Source organism: Siniperca chuatsi, linkage group LG7 (assembly GCF_020085105.1).
Source record: "Siniperca chuatsi isolate FFG_IHB_CAS linkage group LG7, ASM2008510v1, whole genome shotgun sequence".
In the NCBI taxonomy this organism is placed as follows: domain Eukaryota; kingdom Metazoa; phylum Chordata; class Actinopteri; order Centrarchiformes; family Sinipercidae; genus Siniperca; species Siniperca chuatsi.
Window position 1 is genome coordinate 21,754,642 of NC_058048.1, and position 25,009 is coordinate 21,779,650.

Below are 25,009 nucleotides of genomic sequence, written 5' to 3' on the forward strand. Positions count from 1 at the left end.
CATATACATGCCAAATTTCATGTCAGATTGGCCAGTAGTAGTGTTGATGGATTATAAACCAACATTGCAATCCTAGGCCAAAAACACATGAAAAAGCATTTAAAGAGAATTTGGGGGCAACATTAATTTGCAGTTTCAACTGAACTCTTTCTTAAATATTGCTGCTTAAGCTATTTTAATGATACAAATGAATATACTGCTGTGTATGTTGTACGCTCTAATTGTGTAAGTAGTGTATATAGAATTTACTATTTCAGGCCTTTATGTGTACGAAAATATTTTAACTGGCAGTAAATAAGCTTTGCAGTCAATGTCAGTTTATCCACACTGCCTCGGCAAAGAAGTCCATATGCACATTTCACTGTCATCCTGCCCAGGTCCATAACAACACAATTCAAAACACATACACACATTGACAGGATAATACTTTAATGGTCCAAACCAGGGAATTAACCAGCAAAAACACAATTATTCTACTTTTGGCTACTGGGCAGTTTCACTGGAACAGTGTGCTATGTACCTTGCCCTGGGGATCCTCGGCAGTAGGCTTGTTGTTCGAAGGCCAAAGAGTGCATCTCAATACCCTCCATTGTATTTTTCCTGAGGATTTAAACCAGATACATTGCAAGCATCTCAAACCACTAGCCATAATTGATCTTGAGATAGGGACGTTTTGAAATGAAATATTGAATTGTCTTTAATTTCTGAAATGTTTTTAATAATTAGCAGCATAAATGCTGGCTTCCTCAAAACTGGATATCTAGGGGTGACTGTAGATGGCACTCACATCATACTTATAGAATCCTTCATCAGCAGACTGAGAGTATGCAATTTTTCCACTTAGGCAGTGCATGATAGTCAGCTCTTGTTTACTTATGTTTTCTCTGCATTTAGTGGGCTTGTGCATGATGTAGCAGTGTACAGAGGAAACCCCCCATAGCCTCTCCTTCAAGCTCAAACTCTCTCTCTCTCTCTAACCATTACTATCTGCATGGTAACTCCGCCTGCACAATAGCCTGCCTGTTGCAAAGCCAACAAATGGCAAAGTTCTACTCAAGCTGGCTCTTACAGGGCTTTTGGATCTGCTTGAATGTGAATGGAGGACACTGCATTACTTTGACATGCTTCCTCTTTAGAGTGTGGACATGTGCCTGGTGCTGCATGTGTGTTGGAGTTTCTCTATGAAGAAAGGAAGCAAACCTAGATGTGACAGTAGTTAATTTGGCTGTTTTGAGTCCATTATAGACCAAACTGCATAACAGAAAGCAGAAAGGGATGGCTTTAACTACCAACCAAATCTATAAAATTAAAATTAAATGATAATGATGTTGATGATAACAGTTAAATAAAGTGGATGTAAAAGAAGATGCCTTCATGTGACACATTACTCATCTACCAGCAATATAATTGCATATTACTCATCCCATTACTCCCTTTGAAATGTCCTCTTTTTTCTCTCCTTTTTCTCTTTCACCTCTTCTGATCTTCATCAAGGCCACTGCATTCTGCAGATATAAAAACTCTGCATTTTCAGTGCTGATGTCACTGGTGGTTTTGTTTTGTTAGCCAATTAAATTTTTGTGCTCAGCAATTACGCAGGGTACACAGGATACACAGAATATATAGTCATGCTGATAGTTACTGCAAGAGATAGAGCCAATGATTGGTCATTCATTACATTTTATTATTAGCTGGTCAACATTAATTGTGTCCCCATACTTTGAGCAGAAACCCAGCCCAGTCTATGTTCAGGTAACGTCCACTTACAGTAACTTTAACATGAGCAAATTAGACTCATTTTTTCTCTAAACTGGTGAAAGCCATGAATTCATTGATGGTGGTTGGCTAGACATGTATACATAGCAGGCTTCCTTACTACAAAAAGGGATTAAGAGGTGTTGGTAGTAGTAGCCATGGCAGTGGTGTTGGTGAATGTTGGAGAATGCTCTCAGGCTTAGTTATAGCCTACTGCATGAGGGTAAAACAAAGGGACCCAGTAACTTAAGGATGCTGCTATGGTTGGAGCCTGTTCTCTGAATGAACAGGTGTAGGAGCTGCAAGCTCAATTTTGGCCGAGGTCATTGCATCAGAGGCTCTTTAGGTTTCCTCTCTTGCCTCCATCTCTACATCTCCATCTCTTTCCTCACTCCTCAGCCTTGTGAACTATAGAATAATGAGAAAGAGGATTAAATATCAGAGGGTGATGAAAGAGAGGGTGGAAGGTGGGTTTGAGGAACTGTGGGTATAAACATACAAAGCTCACACATCATATACAATATTATTTGTGATAATGTTTATTCACATTTTTATGTTACAATAATATTGTATTGTGAAGAAAAACGTTTAATTTTTTCTTATAGACAGCCTAAAACTTTCTATAGAATATTGTAATCTAATAGCCTATAATATAAAATATGTTATGCTCATTTTCAAATTGTATGCAGTAAATATAGTAATATAATGCAGTATTAAGTAATTCAAACTGATGTGGAAAAATTCATCCCACAAACATAATGTTCACATAATCATAATCTAGGCTTTTATCTTGAAAAAAAACAAAAAACTCCTCAAAGTCTTGAAGACACGCCTCTGTTATGACGCCGGTGCGAGTGCGGAAGTAAATTGCCTGACTTTCCCACATGGTGAAAATGGCTGCGAATGGGGAAAAACAACAGGGCCACAGACCAGGCATATATAAACAGAAAAATAAAGGCCACAAACATGGCAAGCACCGGACGAAAGGTGAAATTGAGAGAGAAAACAAAGGTAAGCCGTGTTCAATTATGAAGTGTTACTTAACAACTGGTGTTAGCTGTGTTGTGTTAGCTTGTGGCTGTGGTCACGGCTCTGCAAACACACGTGTTGAGTTGTCTTGTGAATTTAGGGGTGGCATTAGTTCAGTGGAGTCATTTTACACATTTCTTTGTAAGAAATAGCGTGAGTCTAGCTTGGCGTTGGTAACTAAACTGGTGGTGTACGTCTTTCTCCAGTTGACCTACGACGATTTAAAGCACGGGGGAACCCAATCAGGGCTCCCAGATATCACAGCAGTTTTCCTGCCATGTTAACCTGAGCGAGTTTGTTGTCAGAAAGTGTTGTCGTCAAAATATTGTGTACACAACTGTACTTGCATGTATTTTTTTTAAGATCACGTGATTAAATTAAAATTGCATCACTGTAGACTATTAATGTAATGTCACCCAGTAAGTAAATTAGCACTGCAATTAATACTACCATTTAATGTAATTTGAATCTATCATAAAACAACATGCACATATTCAGTTGAGAAGCTATTGTGAAGTTATAGCTCAAAGGAATATTTCAGAGTTTTTGACATAAAGGGGTTTGAGTTACACGCTGGAAATAGAAGCATGGACATTATTTCAGTCTACAGATCTTATGTACAGAGGATCACATTGAAATGAGAATCTGTCAGACAGAAATGAACAGTAGCAAATGGGACAAATGGACAAAAACTACTCAAGATTTAAAACTGTTCCACTATGGATGTACAGAGAGGTCTATCAGGAGAATTATCTATGACTGTTTGTCTGTCCATGACTAGGCCTATTTCTCAGACAAGCTGTCACAGGGATATCTCTGTCCACACAATCTCAACTACTGTCCATGCGTCTTATCTCTAAGGTAGTAGTTTCTTTGACATTCTTATGTCAAATATGAACCATCCCTTCTAATGTTCAGTTTTTGTTGTTACTAGTTGAGAGAGGTGTTGATTGCACTCTGTGGTAGTTTTTGAGGTCATACATTACGCCAATAATTTGCATTCATGGAAATTTCAAGTAGACGAAGTAATGTGGACACTGTACACTGTAATGCAACCCATTACGGCAAAACAAAGTATGGCCTCTAAAATTATCCATTGAATCAATACATCTCCAAGAATCTATATTAAAAAAAAAAAAACTATTTTAAGCTTCACAAATTAAAGGCAGTCTTTGTTGCAGGGCTGTTCTATTGGATTGCACAGGTGTTTTTGATATATTGTCAACCCAGTTTATATTATAAAGCAGCACAGATATTGCAGACATCAATCATAACTTCAATAGCATACAGAAATCCATGTGAATATCTTGTTCACATATCTACTGCAGATTTATTGTCATCTTATAGTTACATATGTTTTACCTCAAGGACGTGTTCAAACTCAAACAGTCCAAATATTGAATTATAAAACCTGGTATTGTTCGATATAAGTTTGCAGTGATTTACACAAGCAGAATGAATGCAAACCAACACCTGTGCTTACTTGCATGCATTAACATGTTGAAGCAGCATGATGCAGGACTACAGAAGGCAGATGACAGTATATTGTTATAAATGGTCTTTTGTAAGCAACAAGGTTGTGGTTTGTTTGCAAGGCTGTTATACAACACAGATGTAAACTAAACTGGGCATGCGAAACCTTAATAATGTGCCAGAAAGCATAACACAAAAGCTAGTTGCAATTTTGCACAATTCATCAAAACATCCATCATATAGTACTGGGAAGAGTTGACATTCCTTTTGAAATTTGTTTTATAGAGTGCAAATACTATGATATTGGTTTCAATAAAGCATCCAAATCAGCCTTTGAACGTGTGCACCTACATATATATTTTATTTGAAACAACTTTAATAACAGGAATAAATCTCTGTTTTGAACCGTCTCTCAGGGAGAGTGTCAGTGACGGGCCTTACCAAAAAGCAGAGGAAGGAGCAAAAGAAGATGGACAGAAGGAACAAAGCCAACCAACTACGCAGGAATAAGAAAGACATGGTCATTTTTTATTTCACATGAAGAATAGTTTTCTTTCAGTTCTTGGTTGGTGCAGAGTTTCCAATCCATGTCTCCTGTCTTTTTAGGTCCTGACGGAAAAGCGACGTCTAGGCAGCAGGGATGGTCCTCCTCATTTGGTTGCTGTGGTGTCCCTCCATGCTGCAGTTGATGTTGGTGCTGTTACCAAACTTTTACGTGGGGAGGGTGCAGGAGGTGTTGTACATCAGGAGCAGGGCATCAGTGGCATCAGTGACAGTTTTGGGATGATTCTGCCTCGTTTTAAACAAAGGTTCACCTTTCTAAACCACAGCACGGGTAAGTATAGAGTAATATGGAACAGTTGTTACTTTGAAAAAAAAAAAAGTATGCAAAAAAAGTTTTTCAAATTTAAATATAAAACAACACACACAAATGCATTTAAAAGGTGCATTAAAATGCTTGTAAAAATGATTCCTCCTCCAAATCTTCTCAATGGCAGTGTATTTCCCCCTGAATTATTTTTTTTGTGATGTGTCAGTTATGGCAATTTTCTTAATCTTAGTTACTTATGTTAGTCTGTTTAATTCTAAAATATGTAATTCAGGTATTGCAGACAATAAGGCAGTCCCAGAGACAGTGAAATAAATGCCTTACTGTGTTTCACACTTAATACAAAGGTTTGGTATGTTGGCATTGATTCTATTAAACAGTGCCAAAAAATAGTTTTTATAGATTGTACTATGCTATATGCCTTTGCTGTACTATTTTGTCTTTGTTATGAGCATTATGTTGTCCCCTTCTGAAGCTTCTCTAATGGTTTCTTTGGACAGCTGACATGCACGCCCTGCTGGATGTGGCAAAGATTGCAGATAGCCTTGTATTTGTGCTGGATGCCACCGAAGGTTGGGACAGCTATGGCGACTACTGTCTCTCCTGCCTCTTTGCTCAGGGCCTCCCCAGCCATGGTGGGTATAAACCTGAACACACTGCTGGAGCTTTTAGACTCCTCCATTGACACTAGGATAGACTGCTGTTGCAGTAGATTTTATACATAATTTCTGATTTTTATTGATTTCTTTCTTCACCCAATGTAGCACTGGTGTGTCAGGGTGTGTCTGATCATCATGTGAAGAAGAGGGTTGAGTCCAGGAGAGCTCTGTCAAAGATCACTGAGATCCGTTTTCCTGATGCTCGTCTCTTCCCTCTGGATTCGGAGCAGGATGCCACTCTACTTCTCAGACACCTGGGCGCTCAGAGACAGAGAAAGCTTGGTTTCCGCTCCAGACGTCCCCATCTTTTGGCTCAGCACGTCACTTTTACACCCAACAGCCCTGCTGAGGGGACAGGTGGTGGACCCACTGGCCTGGGCACCCTCTGTGTCTCCGGGTATGTCCGAGGCCGTCCTCTGCGGGTTGACAGACTGGTGCACATCACTGGACATGGAGACTTTCAGCTCAGTCAGATTGATGCTCCATCAGACCCACTTCCTCTCAACATAACAACTGCCAGACCAGCAAAGCCTGGCAAGGGAGGAGACGTTGACATGCAGGTAGGTGTTTTTGGACTCAGTTATTGCTTTGATTTTTATTATTATACAATTCTTAAAATTCAAAATGCAAAAGGCTCCTGTTTCCTTGAAATAAAAGGTTTCCTCACATGTATTTATTTATATTTATAAAGTCTTCGTTCCATAATCTAAAATGACAAATGTGTGTTAATGCATATGTCTGTCTGTCTGTCTCTGTCAAAAATAACACAATAGTTTGTTTAAACATGAAAGCGCTGTAATTTACTCCAGTTTGGCTGTTTAGCTTGAACAGGAATTTTTTTCATATTCACACATTATTTAGGGTGGTATTTCAGTCTGTAGCTTAAAGGGCCATACCAACGTTGATGCAGCTCTTAGCCCATTTAGCACACATTTCTTAAATAAATGTGCACTTTTAACTGCTTTGCTATATAGCAATAATTAAACTCCAACAACACTTAAAGCAGTCATGATATTGATTAAAATAAATGACCTAAGCAAGCAAATTAAAGTATCAGACTTTCCTATTGTAGTTTTATTAATGAAGAGTGGCTGACTGGTCAATGGCAAAAACAATTCAAGAATGTAAAACTCTCCACTGTTCTTAAAATGTAAAATGATGAGTAGTGTAAATATCACTATATGATTAGCAATACGTGGGCTAAATTTCCCATTTACACCAATCATCTGTGTTTCCCACAGGATGGAGGTGAAGATGAAGCTGCAGTGCGGGTGCTCATGAAAGCAGACCCAGCCGTCAGGGAGAGTCTGCATGCAGAGGCTGAGGTGGACCCCATGGACGGAGAGCAGACGTGGCCAACAGAAACAGAGCTGCTGGAAGCTGAAGGTGCAGAGACAGAATTTACACATAATAGCATTTTGAGGTGATATGACATAGCAATGTTTTCTTTGCCTACAACTACCTGACACTACTTAAGATCATGTCTACTTGTATACTAAAATGCCTTTCTTGATTAGGTAAACCTGCTACAATAAGACAGGACTCTAAATGTTTCTTTGTCTCTGCCGTTTAGAGGCCAGGAAGAACAAACGTGTGATGAAGGTCCCTAAAGGAACATCAGACTACCAGGCTATGTGGATTGTTGATGAAGACGAGGAGGAGAATGGAGAGATGGATGAAGAAAGCAGTGATGATGATGATGACGACAACATGTTGGACGAGGCCATGGATGGAGAGGATGAGGAGAATCACTCACAGGTACACATTGAAAGTATTTTTTGGGATTTATATTACAGACAGTGGAGAAATTACCTGAAATGAAAGGGACCAAAGGTCGGACTCGAACTGGGGGCATGAGGTTCATCGTCGGCATCTTAACCTCTAAGCCACGGGGCCTCCACAGGTGCACACACGACAAAAGGAAACTTAGTCCCAATTATTGATCATTTTCTTTGGCATACTGTACATCTTTATAGTGTTAAAGTTTCAGTTTGAGGCTTTTTGCTTGAGAGCAACAACTGTATAGCGGTGTGTGTGAAAATTGGGGGGGGATGAGGACAGTAATCTGTGGAGAAGCTATGAAGTCTGAGTGTTAGTGGTTCCGGGGCTGGAGCAATGCATACGTGACCCACGATCAGTGCACCTCATAACTGAGAGGCACTGTTTGTTTTCTCAGTGTCTGTCTCTGGCCTGTAGTGCCAGGCTGCTCACCACAACAATAGTGTTTGGAACAGGAGTCCCGAGAGAAGCCTCCTGTCTTCCTGTCCTGTGAACAGAACTTCCTGTCTGGACGAAGGGAGGGGTCGACCATTTATTTTTTTCCAGCTCTGCTTGAAAAGAAGTCAGGGAAACTCTCCTTATGCAATGGGTTCATTATGATCTGTAATTGTTATTAGCATGTGTTTGATGTCAAGGTTAGCACACAGAAATACGTATTTAGGAGAGGGTAACAATAGGGAAAAGGGTACTTCAAATGATTATTATTATTATTGCAGCGGGGATGTTGGAAAGGTTGTGAATCAACCCCATGCTGAGTGCTTTCCCCTCATGTGTCTGGCTCTGCCTGTAATTTGCCAGATGAGGCAGCACTGTAAAGCATGTCGTCGTTGATGATTCATTTCCTCATAAAAATACATTGGCAGTGGAAGTTGAATTTCTAGATATTGTAAGAATGAATGTCTGGAAAGACTGGAGACAGTCGTTTGTAGACAGTGGGAACGGCACAACATTTAAATGTATGCAAACCAGGGATCCCCCCACAGTTTTAATTCTGGCAACTCCTTATCACATTCTCACAAATAGACACAAATACTATTATGCACAGCACAAGTCTTCTCAAAACACTGTTCTTATTGTGGCTGGGTTAGTCTTGTTTATATTTGGCTATTATACAATTACAATTTCTATACTTAGAATCTCTTTGAGCGCACTTCTGTTCCCAACATGTGTCTGGTCATTGTTTGTAAAATATTTACTGCAGTTTACAAAATAGGGAGGCAAAAATCTGCCTTGGTGAATTAGAAACAACAGTTGTGTATGTATAAAAGTTGCTTTGTAATAGGGGAGAGCAACAACAGTATTACTTATACAGAACAGCAAGAGAATAGCAGGGACAGCTGTTCATCTATGTATATCTAGATATGGTGTTGTATGTACAAAAGGATTGAACACTGAAATCTTTGGGGTAATAGCTCATAGTTGGAACAGGGGAAGCCACTAGCAGTGCTCGTAAAGTTTAAAAGGGCCAGTTCACCCAGTTTATCAAAACCTGGACAAATCAAACCAAACCTGTCTTTGAGGTTAGATACCACTACATGTAGGTGAGAAAATACTGTATGCTTTCTTATATTTTGGATAAATTGACCCTCTGGAAAATTAAATGGATGTCCTTTTATTTAGTGAACTCCAAAGTTTATTTCCCTTGTGGCTTGACGTTGTGACCATGCTATCTTATCTAAAACCCTTTCAGGCATTTTTGCTTATAATTGATAGCATAGAGTCAAGAGGCTGACAGGAAATGTGTGGAGGGAGAGGGGGATGAACCGGGGATGTTGCGTAGGCCATTGTGACGCCCCATCTTAAAACTTTTTCTATCTTGCAATATCACAAATGTATTTTGGAATACTAACTTTTCAATTTTGGTAATAGTCACATATAAGGGGACAGGGAACGTTTAACTGCTTTTAAATCTTCTTTTACTTTCGGCTGTTCCCTTTCAGGGGTCGCCACAGCGAATCATGTGCCTCCATCTAACCCTGTCCTCTGCATCCTCTTCACTCATCTTCACTTATCAACTTGTACAAGGGTCTAGGTGTACTTACTCAGAGTCAGTGGCATTCTCTGTTAAGGCCTCTAATACTGACAGGGCTCAGGGCTACTATACTAGAAAATTATACTGTATACTCTGCTCAGGAGCCAGGTTCAGGCTGTGCCTCAGAAGAAGAAGAGGAGGAGGAGGAGGAAGAGGTATGCTCCACAGAGCGATCTGGAGCAGATCAGCGCTATGATGAGCACATTGATGAAGCTGCAGAAGAAGAAGGCCTAAAACGCTACCGTGAGGCTCGAGCCAATGAAATGTTTCCTGATGAGGTGGACACACCCCTCGACACGGCAGCTAGAATAAGGTCAGTTCTGCTTCTTTTATGTAGGATGAGGAATAAATATGCAACTATTGTGAATTTATGTTTGTAGGAAAACAAATTTTGAGATTTTGTTTATACAGTTTGATCATTGCCTCATTTGATCCCCTTGCTGTCCTTTGTGTCTAGGTTCCAGCGCTATAGAGGCCTAAAAAGTTTCCGCTCCTCGCCCTGGGACCCCTTGGAGAACTTGCCTGTCAACTACTCACGCATTTTCCAGTTCCAGAGTTTTGAACGTACTCGCCACCGCATACTGGCTGAGGCTGCAGCTGAGGAAGAGGGAGCCATGGTAAAAAAAAAATAGTGACTGTCTTCATTTGTAAATGCACACCTCTTAGATTTGTGGCTTCACTGACTCTGCTGCCCCTTCTGTTTCAGGTGGGCTGGTATGTTACGCTACACATCATTGATGTGCCTTTTTCTGTGATGGAGAGTGTCCAATCAGGCAGACCTCTGATGTTGGTTTCGCTCTTGCCCCATGAACAGAAGGTTTGATCCACGGTTTTGACATCCAAAAGCTTTATGTGTCTGAATTTATAACTGTCAGTTTGAAATAAAGTCACACTGACAGTACAGTATTATTGTTATCTACTTTTCTGGCCTTATCATTTTTTCCTCTGTGCACAGATGTCAGTGATGCACCTCTTGGTGAGGAGACACCCCAGCAACACAGAGCCAATCAAATCTAAAGAGGAGCTGGTGTTCCACTGTGGATTTCGGAGGTTCCGGGCCTCTCCCATCTTCTCTCAGCACACCTCAGGTAGAACACCGAGCACTTCTTAATGAAACAATCAATTTTAAAATCCCTGAGAGCCATAAATGACCCCTTCTACGCAAAGTTAGTAAAAAAATAAATAAATAAAAATTTAGGGCTCACTCACATCTGCATTCATAACAGTTACATTTTGTACCAAAATAAGTTAATTTCAATGGAACTGATGCGATAAGTGGATTTGCTGACAGGCGAAGTCAATTTGCAAGTTTGGTGACACAGGAATCCACGCCATTGACCAATTTCAAACCGTCTTAACAAAGCTGACCAATAGATCTTTCTGCTTCAAATCCACTTTGCTTCGAATGAAACTAGTAACAACCTACGGTAGCCACTGCACGACCATCATGTATTCACTAAGTTACCAAGCACCACCTATTGTGCAGAAACGCGCAAATGAATTTTGCTGCGCTACTTAACGTTGTGACCAGACTTCAAATACCTAAAGAAGCCAGGGATGAACATGATTTTAGTATTCTAGGAATTTAGTGACGCTCTTATCCAAAACAGCATACAGTCACATAGAAGTCAGTGGGTTCAGTGTCTTGCTTGATTTTTCTGGTTACAGTGGCCTTATGCAGAAGCAATTATTTGTCTTTCGATAGCATTATGGATTTGCTGTTACTTCTATTCAAAAATATATTAGCAGAATGATTGTAGAAACAAGCAGTCTGAGTAGTTAACTGACTCTGGTTCTGTTCTTCTCTAGCTGATAAGCATAAGATGGAGCGCTTCCTCAGGCCAGACGCCCCCACTGTGGTGTCGGTGTACGCTCCCATCACCTTCCCCCCTGCGGGAGTCCTGCTCTTCAAACAAAGGAATGATGGTGAGATGAAAAGTCCTGTCTATACTTAAAAATAAGTATATTTCATTAGTGGTCAGGCTGCCTTTTATTTTAAACTTTTGACCATCCATTCTGTTGTCTGTTTAATTGTCTTATTTAATTATCCACTTAAGCTAATTCTATACTGGTATTTGAGCTTGTGTTCATGTTACTGTGTCTTTCCAGGCATCCAGGACCTGGTGGCTACAGGCAGTCTGCTCAGTTGTGACCCTCAGCGCGTTGTGCTGAAGAGGATAGTACTGAGCGGACACCCGTTCAAAATTAACCGGCGCTCTGCAGTTGTCCGTTACATGTTCTTTAACAGGGGTGAGAGGATGTTCTCATACTTTTCTTACTATGACTACAGAATATTACATAATGTTTGACTTCTCTGTGGCTTTAAGCTTCATGATTTACTGTTTTGTTTCTTTCTGTGACAGATGATATCATGTGGTTCAAGCCAGTGGAGCTGCGGACAAAGTGGGGTCGGAGAGGCCACATCAAGGAGGCTTTAGGTGAGAAAATTTAAAAACAAAACTCTGTCAGCAGCTTCTTTAAGCAATGTCTGTTATCTCCTGTGAATTCTGACTGCCATGTTTAATTTTTTCAGGAACACATGGTCACATGAAGTGTGTATTTGATAACCAATTGCGTTCTCAAGACACTGTCATGATGAATTTGTACAAGAGAGTGTATCCTCGCTGGACATATGACCCCTATGTGCCGTTGCCTTTACCCTGGGTCAAGAGAGAGGGCACTGTGGACATGGACGACTTGGACATGGAATAGTGGAGGGACAACATGACAATGCAAGAAAGACACAGGACATATATTAACAGACATACTTTACATCAATGTGATCACACTGTAATGTGTTTTAAATAAAACTATTTTGATCCCAAGTATCTCCTCTTTAATTGTTGTTCTTGAGCCATCTTGTTCCATTTTGCTATTAAGCCTCCAACTCGCTGCTGAGTCTTTCGGCCACTAGGTGGCAGTGATGAATAAGTATTCATAAAGCTTCTTCATTACTTTGTTGAGCAGCTCAACTTTGTTTGTAATAGGTTCAAAAGATTTGAGTGACTATCACTGAACAAATAGCTGTGTATGTATTGAGTACTTTATGATTGAAAAAATACTGAGGGCCAGTTACCACAGCAACTGGCAGGTCAATAATAGTAATAGTTTTTACATTAGTAATGTATCAAGCCTATTACACTGGCAACTCTTTGAAGTCATGCAGATGTTGCTTAAAGCCTGCAGCTACGTTAAAATGTACTAACTGGGACAAAGTCATTATACAGATAATGTTTGAGATATTTCAGGAACTTTAATCATGGAAAAAGAACTCCCAAGTTGTACTTTAAGCAAAAATTCTTGTCCATAATATCTCAATGAATGACTTGTGGCCTTTAAGATTTTGACAAATAGCAGCTGTCAGGTTCATTTATTTGTATAATCTTTTATCACAAACACGCCTCAGTGGACTTTACAAAAAAGAGGCTATCAAGACCTAATTAATCACCAGTCTCGGAATGAATTTAATACAGTATGAAGCAACATAAAACACAAAATACAGACTTCTTAACCCGTTTAAGCTATTTTAAGCTAAATGGCATCAACATTATGTCAGTGTGAGGGCAAGCGAACAAATAACAGCTTTAAAAGCAATTCTCCAAACACACTCTTGCTACACTTCCCTGTATCCTGTTATTCATTGATATTATTTTCAAGTGGTTTGCCTAAAATTGCATGAACATCTGAAAGTAAGTAGTAGCAGTACACACCCCTCCAAACACACACACGCACTCACATACCCTGCTCTCTCTCTCTCCCCATGGTGGGCTTGCCCTGACCTGAAGCCTCCTTTTTAGCACTAGTCAACACAAACACACTCAGATCATGAACTCTCTGTTGCTTTCAAACTAAAGCTGAAATGCTCTGCAGTTTTGTGTCCTTCCCTGCCCCATGCTTTATTGCTTAGGAAAACACAGATTTATGAATTGCAATATTTATCATAAAACTGAGCTCTTGCATGCTTGCAGCAACATGATTCATCCTCGGGCTGTGTTGGGACTGCACAACAGAGGCATGCCAATATGTCTGGGAAACCAGAAGGTGAAGACTTTGGGATGGAGAGGAGAACATGATCCAAGAAATGAAGGGGAGCAAAAGTTCACTGTGTGCATTTTTATTTGATTACAGTGGAAAAAGTTGAAAAAAAGATAATACAATCGAGGAAGACTAATGTCTTTATTGCCCATGGGGGGCAAGCTGGGAGTTTTGTGGTAACACTCAATTTATTTCCCATTTTACTATTTTTTTGCATGGATTAAGGCAAGGGCACAGTAACAGTGATGTGTTGAACACATCTTGTTAAGGCTGAGGGGAGGGGTGTTGTGTGTTCTGCTGGCCAGCAGTTCATGGCGAGGGGAGGGGGAATTCAATACCCCCTTGATGGAGAATGCTCTTAAAGTAACACATGTACAAAAATGGTACTGACTTTAGATGCATACACTACATTTTTCCCTGACACTATCAATTTGAAACAGATAAACATTTAGCTGTTTGGGGACCAACTGCGACGTGGTAAAGCTGAATCCAACCCATAAGTGAAGTGTGTGTTTGGCACAGGCCACTGTCAGAAGACATGGACGCTGGTGACTTAGTGCTGTTTGGATCAGGAATGTCTTGTGGTTCCCAGTTCACTGCCACCACACTTAGTTGGCTCCCACTGAAGATATAATGGGTGAGAGATTTTTCCGTTGGATGTGGATAAAGAAACGGAAGGAGAGAAAAGGGGCAGTATAGGAGTGAGATATAAGGGAAGAGCCAGTTGATGTTCAGCATGAATAAAACCAGAAGTGGTGGGAGGAAGCAGTCAAAGGAATGCAAAAAGGGGGATGCATAGAATTTGAAAATTAAAATAAAAAGCTGGTGAGAGAGAGAGAGAGAGTGAAATGGAGGAGTGTGAGAGTCTGAGGCGGTGTGGGCGAGGGAGTAGGAGAGCGAGAGTGGCTGGCGTTTATGGATTGCAGATGTGGCGCTATGGGGTTTTGGCAGGGGCCATACGCGCCTGAATCCTGCACTGGCTGGGTGGCACCGGGGTGAGAGGGAGGTCACTGTACCGCAGCACACAGCCCATAAAACACTGAGAGTAGTGGGGGAGAGGAGAGAGAGAATAGGCCTCAAATGCACACTAACCCAGGACTGTAGGGCAGCAGCTCACACTTTGGGTTCAAGCACGCACAGGCATACCCAACATCCTGCATATGTTGACTCAGGCTACCAATAAAGCCATAGGTTAATGCATAACAGTTAGAATGAAGTGGAGAGCTGATAAGCTTATCTCAAATTTATGGATGAGCCCTCTGTTGACACCTCCCCCAACCATGAAAAATCGCACCATCTTCACTGTTAAAAGGACATTTTCCACCTCTGTATGCATTAATGCTGAATGTATTACAAGTGCTTTTGACAAGGTTACAAAAGAGAAGCAAGCCAGCCATGTGTATAGCAAATGTGTTCATCTAGTGTCTGTTCTCTTAGGTTCATTTACCCACTTGCCTATAAATTCTGTAATTTCTCTTTCCATCCTCATCATTCCTCATCATTCCACATCTTCCTTGGGAAGTGGATTGTGGAATAAAGTTACCAGAGCTGGTCTTGGCAACAACAGATTAAAAGGACGGGAAACGCAAACAGTTTTTTTCATTGCTCTTCTGAGGAAATCACTTTCTTTCCCATTTGATACCCAGTACAACTGCAGTGTTCTGATGTTGGAGCAATTTGCAGTCAACTGCTCAGAGGGGGTGAGTGTTTGATAGTTGACAGAGCTGAGAGTGTTGCTCACACCCTCTGCGCACAAAGGGATTCGATTATCCAACCTTCTCCTAATAATCACATTTCTTACGTTTAAGGTACCGATGATGCTGGCCAGCATCTTTAGATAATCCACTGTACATAAAGATCCACAATTTGGCATTATGTACACACTGAAAAGTATAATCTTTTTGGTTTTGATACGTTAAGTACATTTTACTGCAAAATAGTCTTTACTTAAAGGTGGGGTATGCGATTCTGGAGAAATCCAATACAATGACAAATACCATTATTTAGAGTGAACAATGACGACAACGTTAGCTAGGTTGTGGGTTAGCAAACTGTCGCTACAGTTGCTGCTGCGAAGAAAACAGCCAGAGAGGTTGAGATGTTTCCCAGAACCAGCAAACCAGCTCCAGACAGCGACTCACAACTCTCCTGCTACTATAGCTAACATTCACAACAGCAGCATGTCTTGGCAAACTAGAAAGTAAGCTGAATGTCTGTGGGCAAGTCATTTAACGTTACCTGACACACACATCATGGCTGGAATGGCTGGAATAGCGTTGTGTGGCTCGGTCCGAGCCACTTTGTTTGTTTCCCATTTACCGAGCCAGGGCTGTGTACAAACACTGGAGTTTTTTTCAGCGCACACACTGAACAGACAGCTAGCAGATCGTGAGGAGATATTTGCTGAATTTGACAAAAAGAATTGGATTAGAATCGCATACCCCACTCTTAAAGTAAAAGGACATGCAGCAGTCACCAGCTGTCATCATGTGTTCAAGTTTCTTGCCGACTGCTGAAGCCTAAACAGAAGAGAAGCAACGTGAGGCGATACTGTCTAAGTTATAAGGGGATGTGTAACATCAAATAACAAAGCACATATTTATTTATTTTTTACAAATCTGACAACAGACATCCAGAATATCTGTCAGTCACTATGATTTTGGACAGAATATGGTGTTTATATACATTCAGCCACCTGTTGAATGGGATGGGGGGAGGGGTGAAATTGACAGCCATGCATGCCAACAATTTAGACCTGCAGATGTAGACGTGCTCCAAATGCACCACTTACAGGCAAGGAAAGTTATAGCTTCTGCAGTTTTGACACGTGTGCCACCTGCAGGCAATGAGTGTTACAACTGTTTTCTGGGAAGAGTAGGCCTACAGAGTTCTCACTGCTTAGTTGAGTCCTCTGTCCCAGGATGGTCTACTTTTGGCGAGGAATGGAGGGGGGTCCTAACCAGAATTTATTTGGCTAAAGAAAAATTAGTTTATAATGAAATCATTTGCATGTCTGTTTCTCATTTGTGGAATAGTTAACTTTGGACAAGTAACTATTTATACTTTCAGATGTGTTAAAATTGTAGCAGTTTCTGCTTGTGACTGTAGGAGGCAACATTGACATATCTACATCTGCAGATCTAAACTTCTGCTGTTATGACTTTCCTGTCCTATAGGTGGTACATATTGGTATGTACTCATTAGAGGTAGGACTAGTCTGACAATGGCTAAACAGCCCCCCCTGTGGAGAATCTGCAGCCTGCTAAATGTGAATGCTTGCGTTTGGTAGTGAGTTACAAGTTAGTTCCATGTGGTGCTTTGCATAGGAAAAGTACAATACAATACACTAGGTTACTAATAATATTAATTCATGCAAAATAGATCTCAAAAATGCAGTTAAGTATTGTAGTTTTTAAAACTGTACTTTTGTTGCACCATAAAACCAAATGACAGCACCAGTGTCAGACAGTAAAACAAACTTTAACATGCTTGGAAATATGATGCTTTGTCCGTTTTGCCCGTAAAAACCTTTGAGGAACATCTCATGCGCTCTCCTGTTTATGTAGGTGCTGCCTGACAATACTTTCATATTAGGTCAACTTTGTTTTTCTCTTTCTTTTGTGATGTCCTTCCTTCCCTCTCTTGTTCCCCTTTTTCTCCCCCTTAGCCTGGTCCTGACTCCCTGGTTCCTGGGGCCTGGCCAAGGCGTGTGTCCCTGGAGGAGCCAGAGAGGAGATGGAGAGAGGGGGCAGCAAGGGGGTGCAGAGACCGACTCCAAAACCACAGCTGCAGCAGCCTCTCCTTCTCCTCTCCTCTCCTTGCTGCTCTCCTCTCCTCTAATGCCTTCCCTCCTTGCCTGGCACCCTCCCCAGCTCTGCCATTAATCAGAGGGAAGGGGATTTTAGTACATGTGTGTTTGTGTGTGAAGGAGAGAGATGCTGACTGTGTGAATGGCTAACTAAGTGTTTATATGTATCTCTGTGTGTGCTGATAGAGAGCTGGATGGGTCGGTAGTGATGGTATGGAGACCAGGATCTCACAACAAAGCTGGAGAGTTCACCCAGAGAACAAAAAGAGGAGGGAGGGAGGTTGACAGACATAAAGCCTGGTGAGCAGATTGGGACTGCCAGCAACTAAATGAAAGAGGTAGTTAAATGATCTGCAGAAGTTTTTAGCATCGCAGGAACAATCTGAAATCCCTCTGATTGAGATTCTTAATTTTTGTAGAAAGGTATTGCACAGCACCTGCACACAAATATAATCTAGGCACCATAGGCAAACAGTTAATGACCTGACATGTGAACAAATCACATCAAGGTTCCTTTCATGGTATATGCTGCCTCTCTACTTGCCCTCCTTCAGCCCCTGATTATCCAGGTGGGAGTGAAATCTGAAAAAAAAAAGATACAATTTCCAACCTGCTCTGCTCTCACCCCCCAATGGGCCTCCCAGAGTACTTTTCTGCTGACATCACTGCACAGAGACCTGGCAAGCCAATCTCTCCCCTGCTCTACCATTCCCCTCTCTCTGCTTCCTGCCCTGATGATGTCACACACCATATGGTTTTCAGCAGTATCAAGCCGGAAAAGAGATTTAGTCAGTGGAGAGGAGAAGGAGAGAAAAGGAGGAGGGATGGAATGGGGCGCAGGTCGGACACAGAAAACAAAAGGGTCGCTCTTCTCCTTTGTGCACTGAGTGGAAGGTAGAGAGGGGGAGGAGGTAAGGGGGCGAGAGGGGAATGGCTGCACTGTGTGAGGCTAATGAGGAGAGACCAGTGAGCAGAGACCATGCATCGGGCAACCATGTGCTGTACAGACACCCATCGCACTGGTCTACACACAAACACACATGCGCAGAGATACACACATTTAAACACTGTAGTGCAAGAGTAGGCAGGACTAAGCTAACAAGGCCATGTTGGTAAATGATATTGACATCATTGTTTGACCTTCTCTGATTCAATATTAATAAAACGTTTTATGAGGTAAAGAGTTATTTTGTTGTCTCACTTCATGTTATTGCAGGTATTTGAGCTGCAATCAGTTGCCAAAAACTTACACAGCAACTTGTATGTGAAAGGGCTCGCTGGTAGTAATAAACTGACAGAATTATCACATGACTCTGTAGTTCCTCAGCTTTACAAAGTGTTTTAGCATCTTTCAGCTCACTGTTTTGGTTTTCCTGCCCACAACTTTACTGGTTTGGTTCAGTCTTACTGCTCTCATCAGCAATGTTTTTGGAAACAGCAAGCAGCTGTTTTCAACAAAAGAGCTCAACAAACTAACTGTACACTACCTTCTCAGCACCAAACAGCAGACAGATAAAGCTGCTGACTAGCTTGTGAACATAGTAGAGAATTTAGCTGCCAAAGAGAGAGAGCCAGATATTTCCCTCAGGAGATGATAGAGACCAAACCACAGTGAAAAGGAGAGTGAATATTGGACTTGCATTCATCAGGTGTAATAATACTGTATGTCAGTGTTGTGTTTACAGCTTCTTATAGTCAAGATTAAAAGTTCATTCTTGGCCTTTGAAACCAGTTCACACAACAATCTCAACACAAGGTCAATTTAGTAGCTGTTCTAGAGCTGTTCTTCCAGCTGTCGTATCACACAATCTTCCTTAATTCTTATTTTCCTCATTTTCCTTGAAGTGCTAAGAAAAATGCATTCCATGACAACTGGGTAAACTCCATCAGCTGAGGAAGATTCTGCGATCAAAAGCTCCAGAACAGCCACTAATTGGACCTTGTAAGATTGTTTTGACTACTTCTTATGTTCGTTTTGATATGTATGGTAGCTCAAAGAACGAGTCCTTATCCCTCTGTCATGAAAAGCCAACCTTTTTATTTCACTTCCGTCTAAAATATGACACTACTTTGCATTCAATATAATCAAAATCAAACAAGTTGCACAACTTCAATATACAATGCTGCATTCCCCAATTCTTTTCAGCTATCTTGCCTTCATCAGGGTGGTATGTGAGGAGATTCAACCTGTTGTACCAGTTGTTGGTTTAAAGGAATAGTTTGACATTTTGGAAAATGTGCTTTCTTGCCATGTGTTAAATGAGAACATTGATACCACTCTCATTTTTGTAAGCTAAATATAAAGCTGGAGCCAGCAGTGAAAGGCAAGTGAGAAAAAATAATTCTGTTGATCCATTTTCTAAGAACAGGTGAACAGGTTTTGCCAGTTCCTTTTTTTTCATCTGTGAAACAGGTGGGGGAAAAAAGTTTTGACAGCATAAGTTTTCTAAGTTCTAAGCTTCTCATCAAACTCTTGGCAGGAAAGTAAAAAAGTGTATTTCCACAAATGTAAAACTATTAAGATTGTATATTTTTTTTAATTGGTAAAAATTGTTTTCTTGTAACTTTTCTATTTATTGTAATTTATATTTCTCTTGTAAATTCACATGGCTAGTTCACAGACTGCATACACAACAACAAACAACCTCATATACCACCCTGATGAAGGCAATATAGCCAAACATATTTGGGGAATAAAACATGGTATGGTGTGAGCATTCCCAAAACCAGAAACTATTTTGCATTCATACTTCGCTTTGTGGGGAAAAGAAATCAAGTATTTCTGATCTGGCTCTAATCATGGCACGATAATCATCCATCACCAGCAGATGGGCAAACTAGAATAGCAACCAAACGCACACAACAGCTCTGCTCATTCAAATGACATGCCTTGCACGCCTATGCTCTAAAGCTGTCGCAAAACTGCTCATTACAATGAATTAAGAGAGGTCTGTGTGTAAATGTTGAGCCTACCGTTCAATTTTTGGTGGTGAAGGGAATCTGGAGCTGGAGGGGGGTGTGTCTGGTATGGTGGGGTGGTCACTGCAAGCATCTGGAGATATGTGTGGCCATGTCCACTGGAAAGAAATAAAGAAAGGAGAGGGGTGATTGATGAGAATGAAAGAAAGAAGAGAGAGCAAAAGGCCTTGTGTGAGTAGTTGAGAAAAGTGTGGGACATTACACTCAGATGGTCTGTTTCAAGGTGTTAAGATTACTTTGAGACTGTCCTGTCTATTGTCCAGTCTTGCTCTATCCCTGTGCTGGCAGACAGAAATGGAGCAATAATAACATGATTGCACTCATCACTCAAAACCTAAATTGAAATGAGGTGGTTTTGGGCCTTAGAGACATGGTGACCCTGCAACATATCTGCTCACAGATGTCTGAAAAAGTTGGCTACAGTCATTCAGAGTATTCACCTCCTCATTGTGTTTCCATATCCAACTCAGAAAGCTTCTGCATGATATATGTCACATGTAAAACCTGCAATGCTCACACTTGGAGAAATGGTGTGTGATTTAAAGGGTGACAGCAGACTGTTAAGGGATTTGGCTGTCCACCCGGCCTTATCTCCAGCTCTGGTTCCTCACTGAGTGTTGGTCTTTGGGGAAGTAGACGTGCACAGTCTTTGGGATGTGTTCGGGGTTTAGCTCTCACAGCTTTAATTGAATCATTGCTTACAACCAGCAATTTGGAGGCTTTTTCAGTTCATTAAAAGTTCAGCATTTCGGGTTTGCTGCACTCCAGATTACGGTATGTTAAATTGTGTTTTGACAGGCTGAAGTTTAATGTCCAGCGCAGGGCTCTGGGGGCTGATTGATTAGTGAGATAAAGTCTGTCTAGGAAGACAACAGCTGAGAAACACAAAGAAACTGAAATCAAGCAACATTAGTTCCTACAGTATCATACTTAAAAAAACTCTTTCCTTCTCTCAAATATAGGTTACCTGCCACTATTAGCATATCAAAACTATTTTATTTGATTTTAATCTGTTCTAGCTGTGCGCTGGTTTTGCTATCAGAAAACATATCAGTATGTCTTGTCCTTACAAGTAAAATGAGCCATCATTCTTGGCTGTGACCCCTCCTTTCGTGTTGCTATGGAGATCTAACATGTGCTGTGAAAGTTTGTTATTTATTGCTTATGATGCTTTTGTAAACTATTCAGGCTTTGACCCTTGAACCTGCATAGTTACTGCCAACTACACCAAGAACCTCACATATTTCCCTGATTAATAGTAATTTTATAATGTAACTGTAATGAATTATCATCACCATAATCCTAATAAAATGCATTTTCTAACAGAAATTTTCTAGGCAAACCTAAATGTGTAATCCATCAGATATCTTGAATGCAATTATTCACATCAAATATTTCTTCATTTACAAATAGACCTGGCTGTCTTGAAAAAGAAAATGTTCAGTACATCAATATTTGAAGCCAATAAGATAAAGATAGATAGAAAGGTAAAGCTAATAATCAGATGAATACAAGTAGCAGCAAAATGCAGTTTTAGGCCTGGGACTGTAGGGGTTAAATAACTGCCAGACATAATTACACTGTTATGTAAGATGTGTAAATTAAAACGGAAAGAAATCAAGCTACGTAAAAGACACAACCTACCTGATAAGCAGCATATGATATCACTATGTGTTTCCCTAGGTGGAAAAAACTATTTTGGACCGTGAATCGAAACACGTTGTCACATCCTTGATACAACATGTCCATTCTCCTGCACAGGTCTGCCTACCTCTGTCTGTGAGGTTATCGACAGTTCATCAAGGGAACATGGAAGTGAGAGACAATACCTTCCTCCACTCCACCAGGCTCCTGAGGTGACTCGGATCACTTCAATGAAACACCAGCACCTTGGGCTCAGATCATTTAAAGAGGAAGAGACCCTGCATGCTTTATGAGATTGTCAGCTGCTATTGTGATCAAAACAAACATAAATAGGCCTCAGCCTGGTAAGTGTTTCTCTGGATCACATCAGCTGTCTGTTAACGGCCTCAGTGATGATAAAATAATTACATTCATCAATTTCAATCTGCAAGTCTTTCAAACACCTCAGGATGGCTATGGAAAGATTTGAAGGAATAATAACAGACAGGCCTGTCGGACATAATCCATCCAAATCCAGTGGATTAAATATGTGTTAGTATTAATGTTTATAGAAAGCTATTGACTCGGGCTAACTACAGTGTACAAAAAGAATCAAAATGTACTTTTTTAGAGACACTGAAGCATTTTTCTGGAGATGTTTTCTCAGTTACTTTTATCATATACATTGAAATAATCCAGCCTTAAGTGATGGTTATAACCAAAAATAACCCATAAAACATGACAGGTTGGAGTGCAATTGATTTAGGTAGTCCTATTTATCAGGCTACAACATTATTAGACTTTTTCAGTGGTTGAAAGTACTTTAAGTACATTTACTCAAGTACTTTACTTTAGCAAAATATTTGAGGTAGGCCTACTTGTGATTTACCTGAACATTTTATGCTATTTTATACTTCTACTCCACTACATTTCTGAGGAAAATATTGTACATTGTATCTGACGGCTGTAGTTACTTTCAAATTACAATTTTACGCACAAAACATATAATCAGCCTATAAAATTGTTATAGGGTAAACTATCATGCAGTATATAGTTAAAAATAACCCACATAACTACAACATCAAAATACAGCTTACGTGTTTTACAAAAGTAAAAGTACTTTTAATACTTAAAAGTACAATTTATTACTTTTGTACTTTTTAAATGCAGGCATTTTACTTAACATTGCATTTTTTTGTAGTGATCTGCTACTTTTTCTTAAGTAAAATATCTGAATACTTCTTCCCACACTGGCAATTATATTGTGAATGTAAAGCATATTCACCACTGAAGGTTAACTCACCTGAAATCAGTTTTTCAAAAAGTTGACCAACCTTTTTATTCTGACAGTGGTCGTCGTGAGCCCGAATTCCAGCATAAACAGCTAATCAGTATGACCTATAGGCTACTGTGTGTTTTTTTTATATGGTGCTCACGAATTATTGGTCATAGCTTTCCAACCTTTTCATTTCCCCCCAAATCACTGCACAGCATGCCCTCCTTGATAAGGCCAATGGGACTCGCGGTCGCGGAGTGCACCATTGGGTGTCGCTGTGCGCGTAAAGTCTTCGCCGGCAGGTTTGGTCCGACCGGACCCCAACACAGTCTGAAGTGTCAGATAGTCTTGTTAACACGTGAGAATTTCAGTGTATGGAAGAGGGTGAAAGAAGGGGAAACTCGGGAGAGAGGGGGCTGTAAAAATACGCGGAAGAGACGTTTTTGAGAGAGAGAGCTGGACTTGGAGGAAACTACGGAGCTCCTAATGAGGGAATGCCGAAAAGGAGAGCAGACATACGGCCAGAGCACCAGACATGAGTCCGAGGTAAGATTGTGATACGGCAGTGAGGCACGGATGGCATCCTTGCAGACGTGTGATCACACACTGTGTCATAATGAGCAGCTTTTAGTGGACTACAGCATTAGTTTATCCAGGTTTTAATGTGTCTTTTCGTTTTACACCGATGATCCTAACGTTCAGTACAAAGCCTGAGCATCTGGATCACATGGACATGTCCGGCCTAAATCATATCTGATATACAGTAACTTCGGCTGTAATTTTTATGTTTCCATTTTTAATGTTGATATACGCATAATTAAATCATCCAAGACACTGGAGGTCTTCTTGAGAGGATTTTCAGCATACGCTGTTGGCGTAAAGTAGGCCAAGAAATAAACTTGCAATTTATAAAAGCCACATAAAATATATTTTTTTAATAATTCATTTTGGTATTGAATGGGATGACTGCATACATCTACTGAAGGGAAAAGGTGTCCATTGCGGGCTCTATGTTATATACATACATTAATGCCTATAAGAATATTTTGACATCAATCCATTGTGGGGCCAAAATTGACAAGGTTTTAAGTAGGTAGGCACGTTATTTAAACATCTGCACTGATAAAAATAGGTCCTAATGTCCTTATGATGCCAGTTTTCAGGGGACATTTATCTGCCCATTTACAATGCTGTCCACTTCAGTGTCCATGTCCACAGCAGGTGTTTTACCTGAGAGACAGAGAGAGAGATGTGCTTTAAAGTGTTAAAGTGGTTCTTTTTAATTTCCACTTAGCTAATTGTGCTCTTTAAGTGACGCCAGGGGGCCCATTAAGGCTCCAAATTTGAGGTATGCAGGGAAGGTAAAAGACAATCTAATTTAACAGTTTTATTGATTTTGCTTAATTAAAAAGTTTGCAATTACAGAATACCTACAGTTGTACATTTATTTACTAACTTGCACAAGAAGCAAACACGACTTGTGAGTGAATTAGATTTAATTTTGGCCTCAGGGACAAAATAAAAGGAAGATGGTGGTGTTTGAGGGGGTGGGGGGTCTAATTTCTTGAAGGTCCTTGACGTGAAAATCTTTAGCAACGATTGATGTAATCAGTTATTTCCATCATTAAACTCCTCTCCAAAGTTTAAGTGCCTGATCACAAATAGGCCCTATGCAACATCGAGTGGGCTATATAGGCTACGTCTGTATACAATAGCTGCTTGTCTCTTTAAG

General features: G+C 40.5%; 1 protein-coding gene and 1 long non-coding RNA gene across 2 annotated transcripts; one reads left to right on the top strand and one right to left on the bottom strand.

Moving 5' to 3' along the window:
• Positions 1–2,606: 2,606 nt before the first annotated feature.
• tsr1 (TSR1 ribosome maturation factor) lies at positions 2,607–12,381 on the top strand. The gene is made up of 15 exons (XM_044201828.1): positions 2,607–2,766; positions 4,674–4,777; positions 4,864–5,092; positions 5,587–5,721; positions 5,851–6,305; positions 6,987–7,131; positions 7,319–7,503; positions 9,658–9,869; positions 10,014–10,173; positions 10,263–10,373; positions 10,512–10,644; positions 11,366–11,482; positions 11,666–11,806; positions 11,920–11,994; positions 12,090–12,381. The coding sequence occupies exons 1-15, from the start codon at positions 2,640–2,642 to the stop codon at positions 12,266–12,268; spliced, it is 2,508 nt and encodes an 835-aa protein (XP_044057763.1). The 5' UTR covers positions 2,607–2,639; the 3' UTR covers positions 12,269–12,381.
• LOC122878690 lies at positions 7,513–23,819 on the bottom strand. The gene is made up of 3 exons (XR_006378522.1): positions 23,305–23,819; positions 20,373–20,476; positions 7,513–7,640 (listed from the first exon to the last, which is right to left on the bottom strand). It is a non-coding gene; the product is annotated as an uncharacterized LOC122878690 (long non-coding RNA).
• Between the last annotated feature and the right edge of the window lie 1,190 nt (positions 23,820–25,009).

Excerpts from the sequence above, each read along its gene's own strand:
- tsr1 (XM_044201828.1), top strand. The coding sequence starts at position 2,640 with ATGGTGAAAATGGCTGCGAATGGGGAAAAACAACAGGGCCACAGACCA. Across the intron at positions 5,093-5,586 it reads CTTTCTAAACCACAGCACGG|CTGACATGCACGCCCTGCTG; the intron begins GTAAGTATAGAG and ends TTCTTTGGACAG. Across the intron at positions 7,504-9,657 it reads ATGAGGAGAATCACTCACAG|GAGCCAGGTTCAGGCTGTGC; the intron begins GTACACATTGAA and ends TACTCTGCTCAG.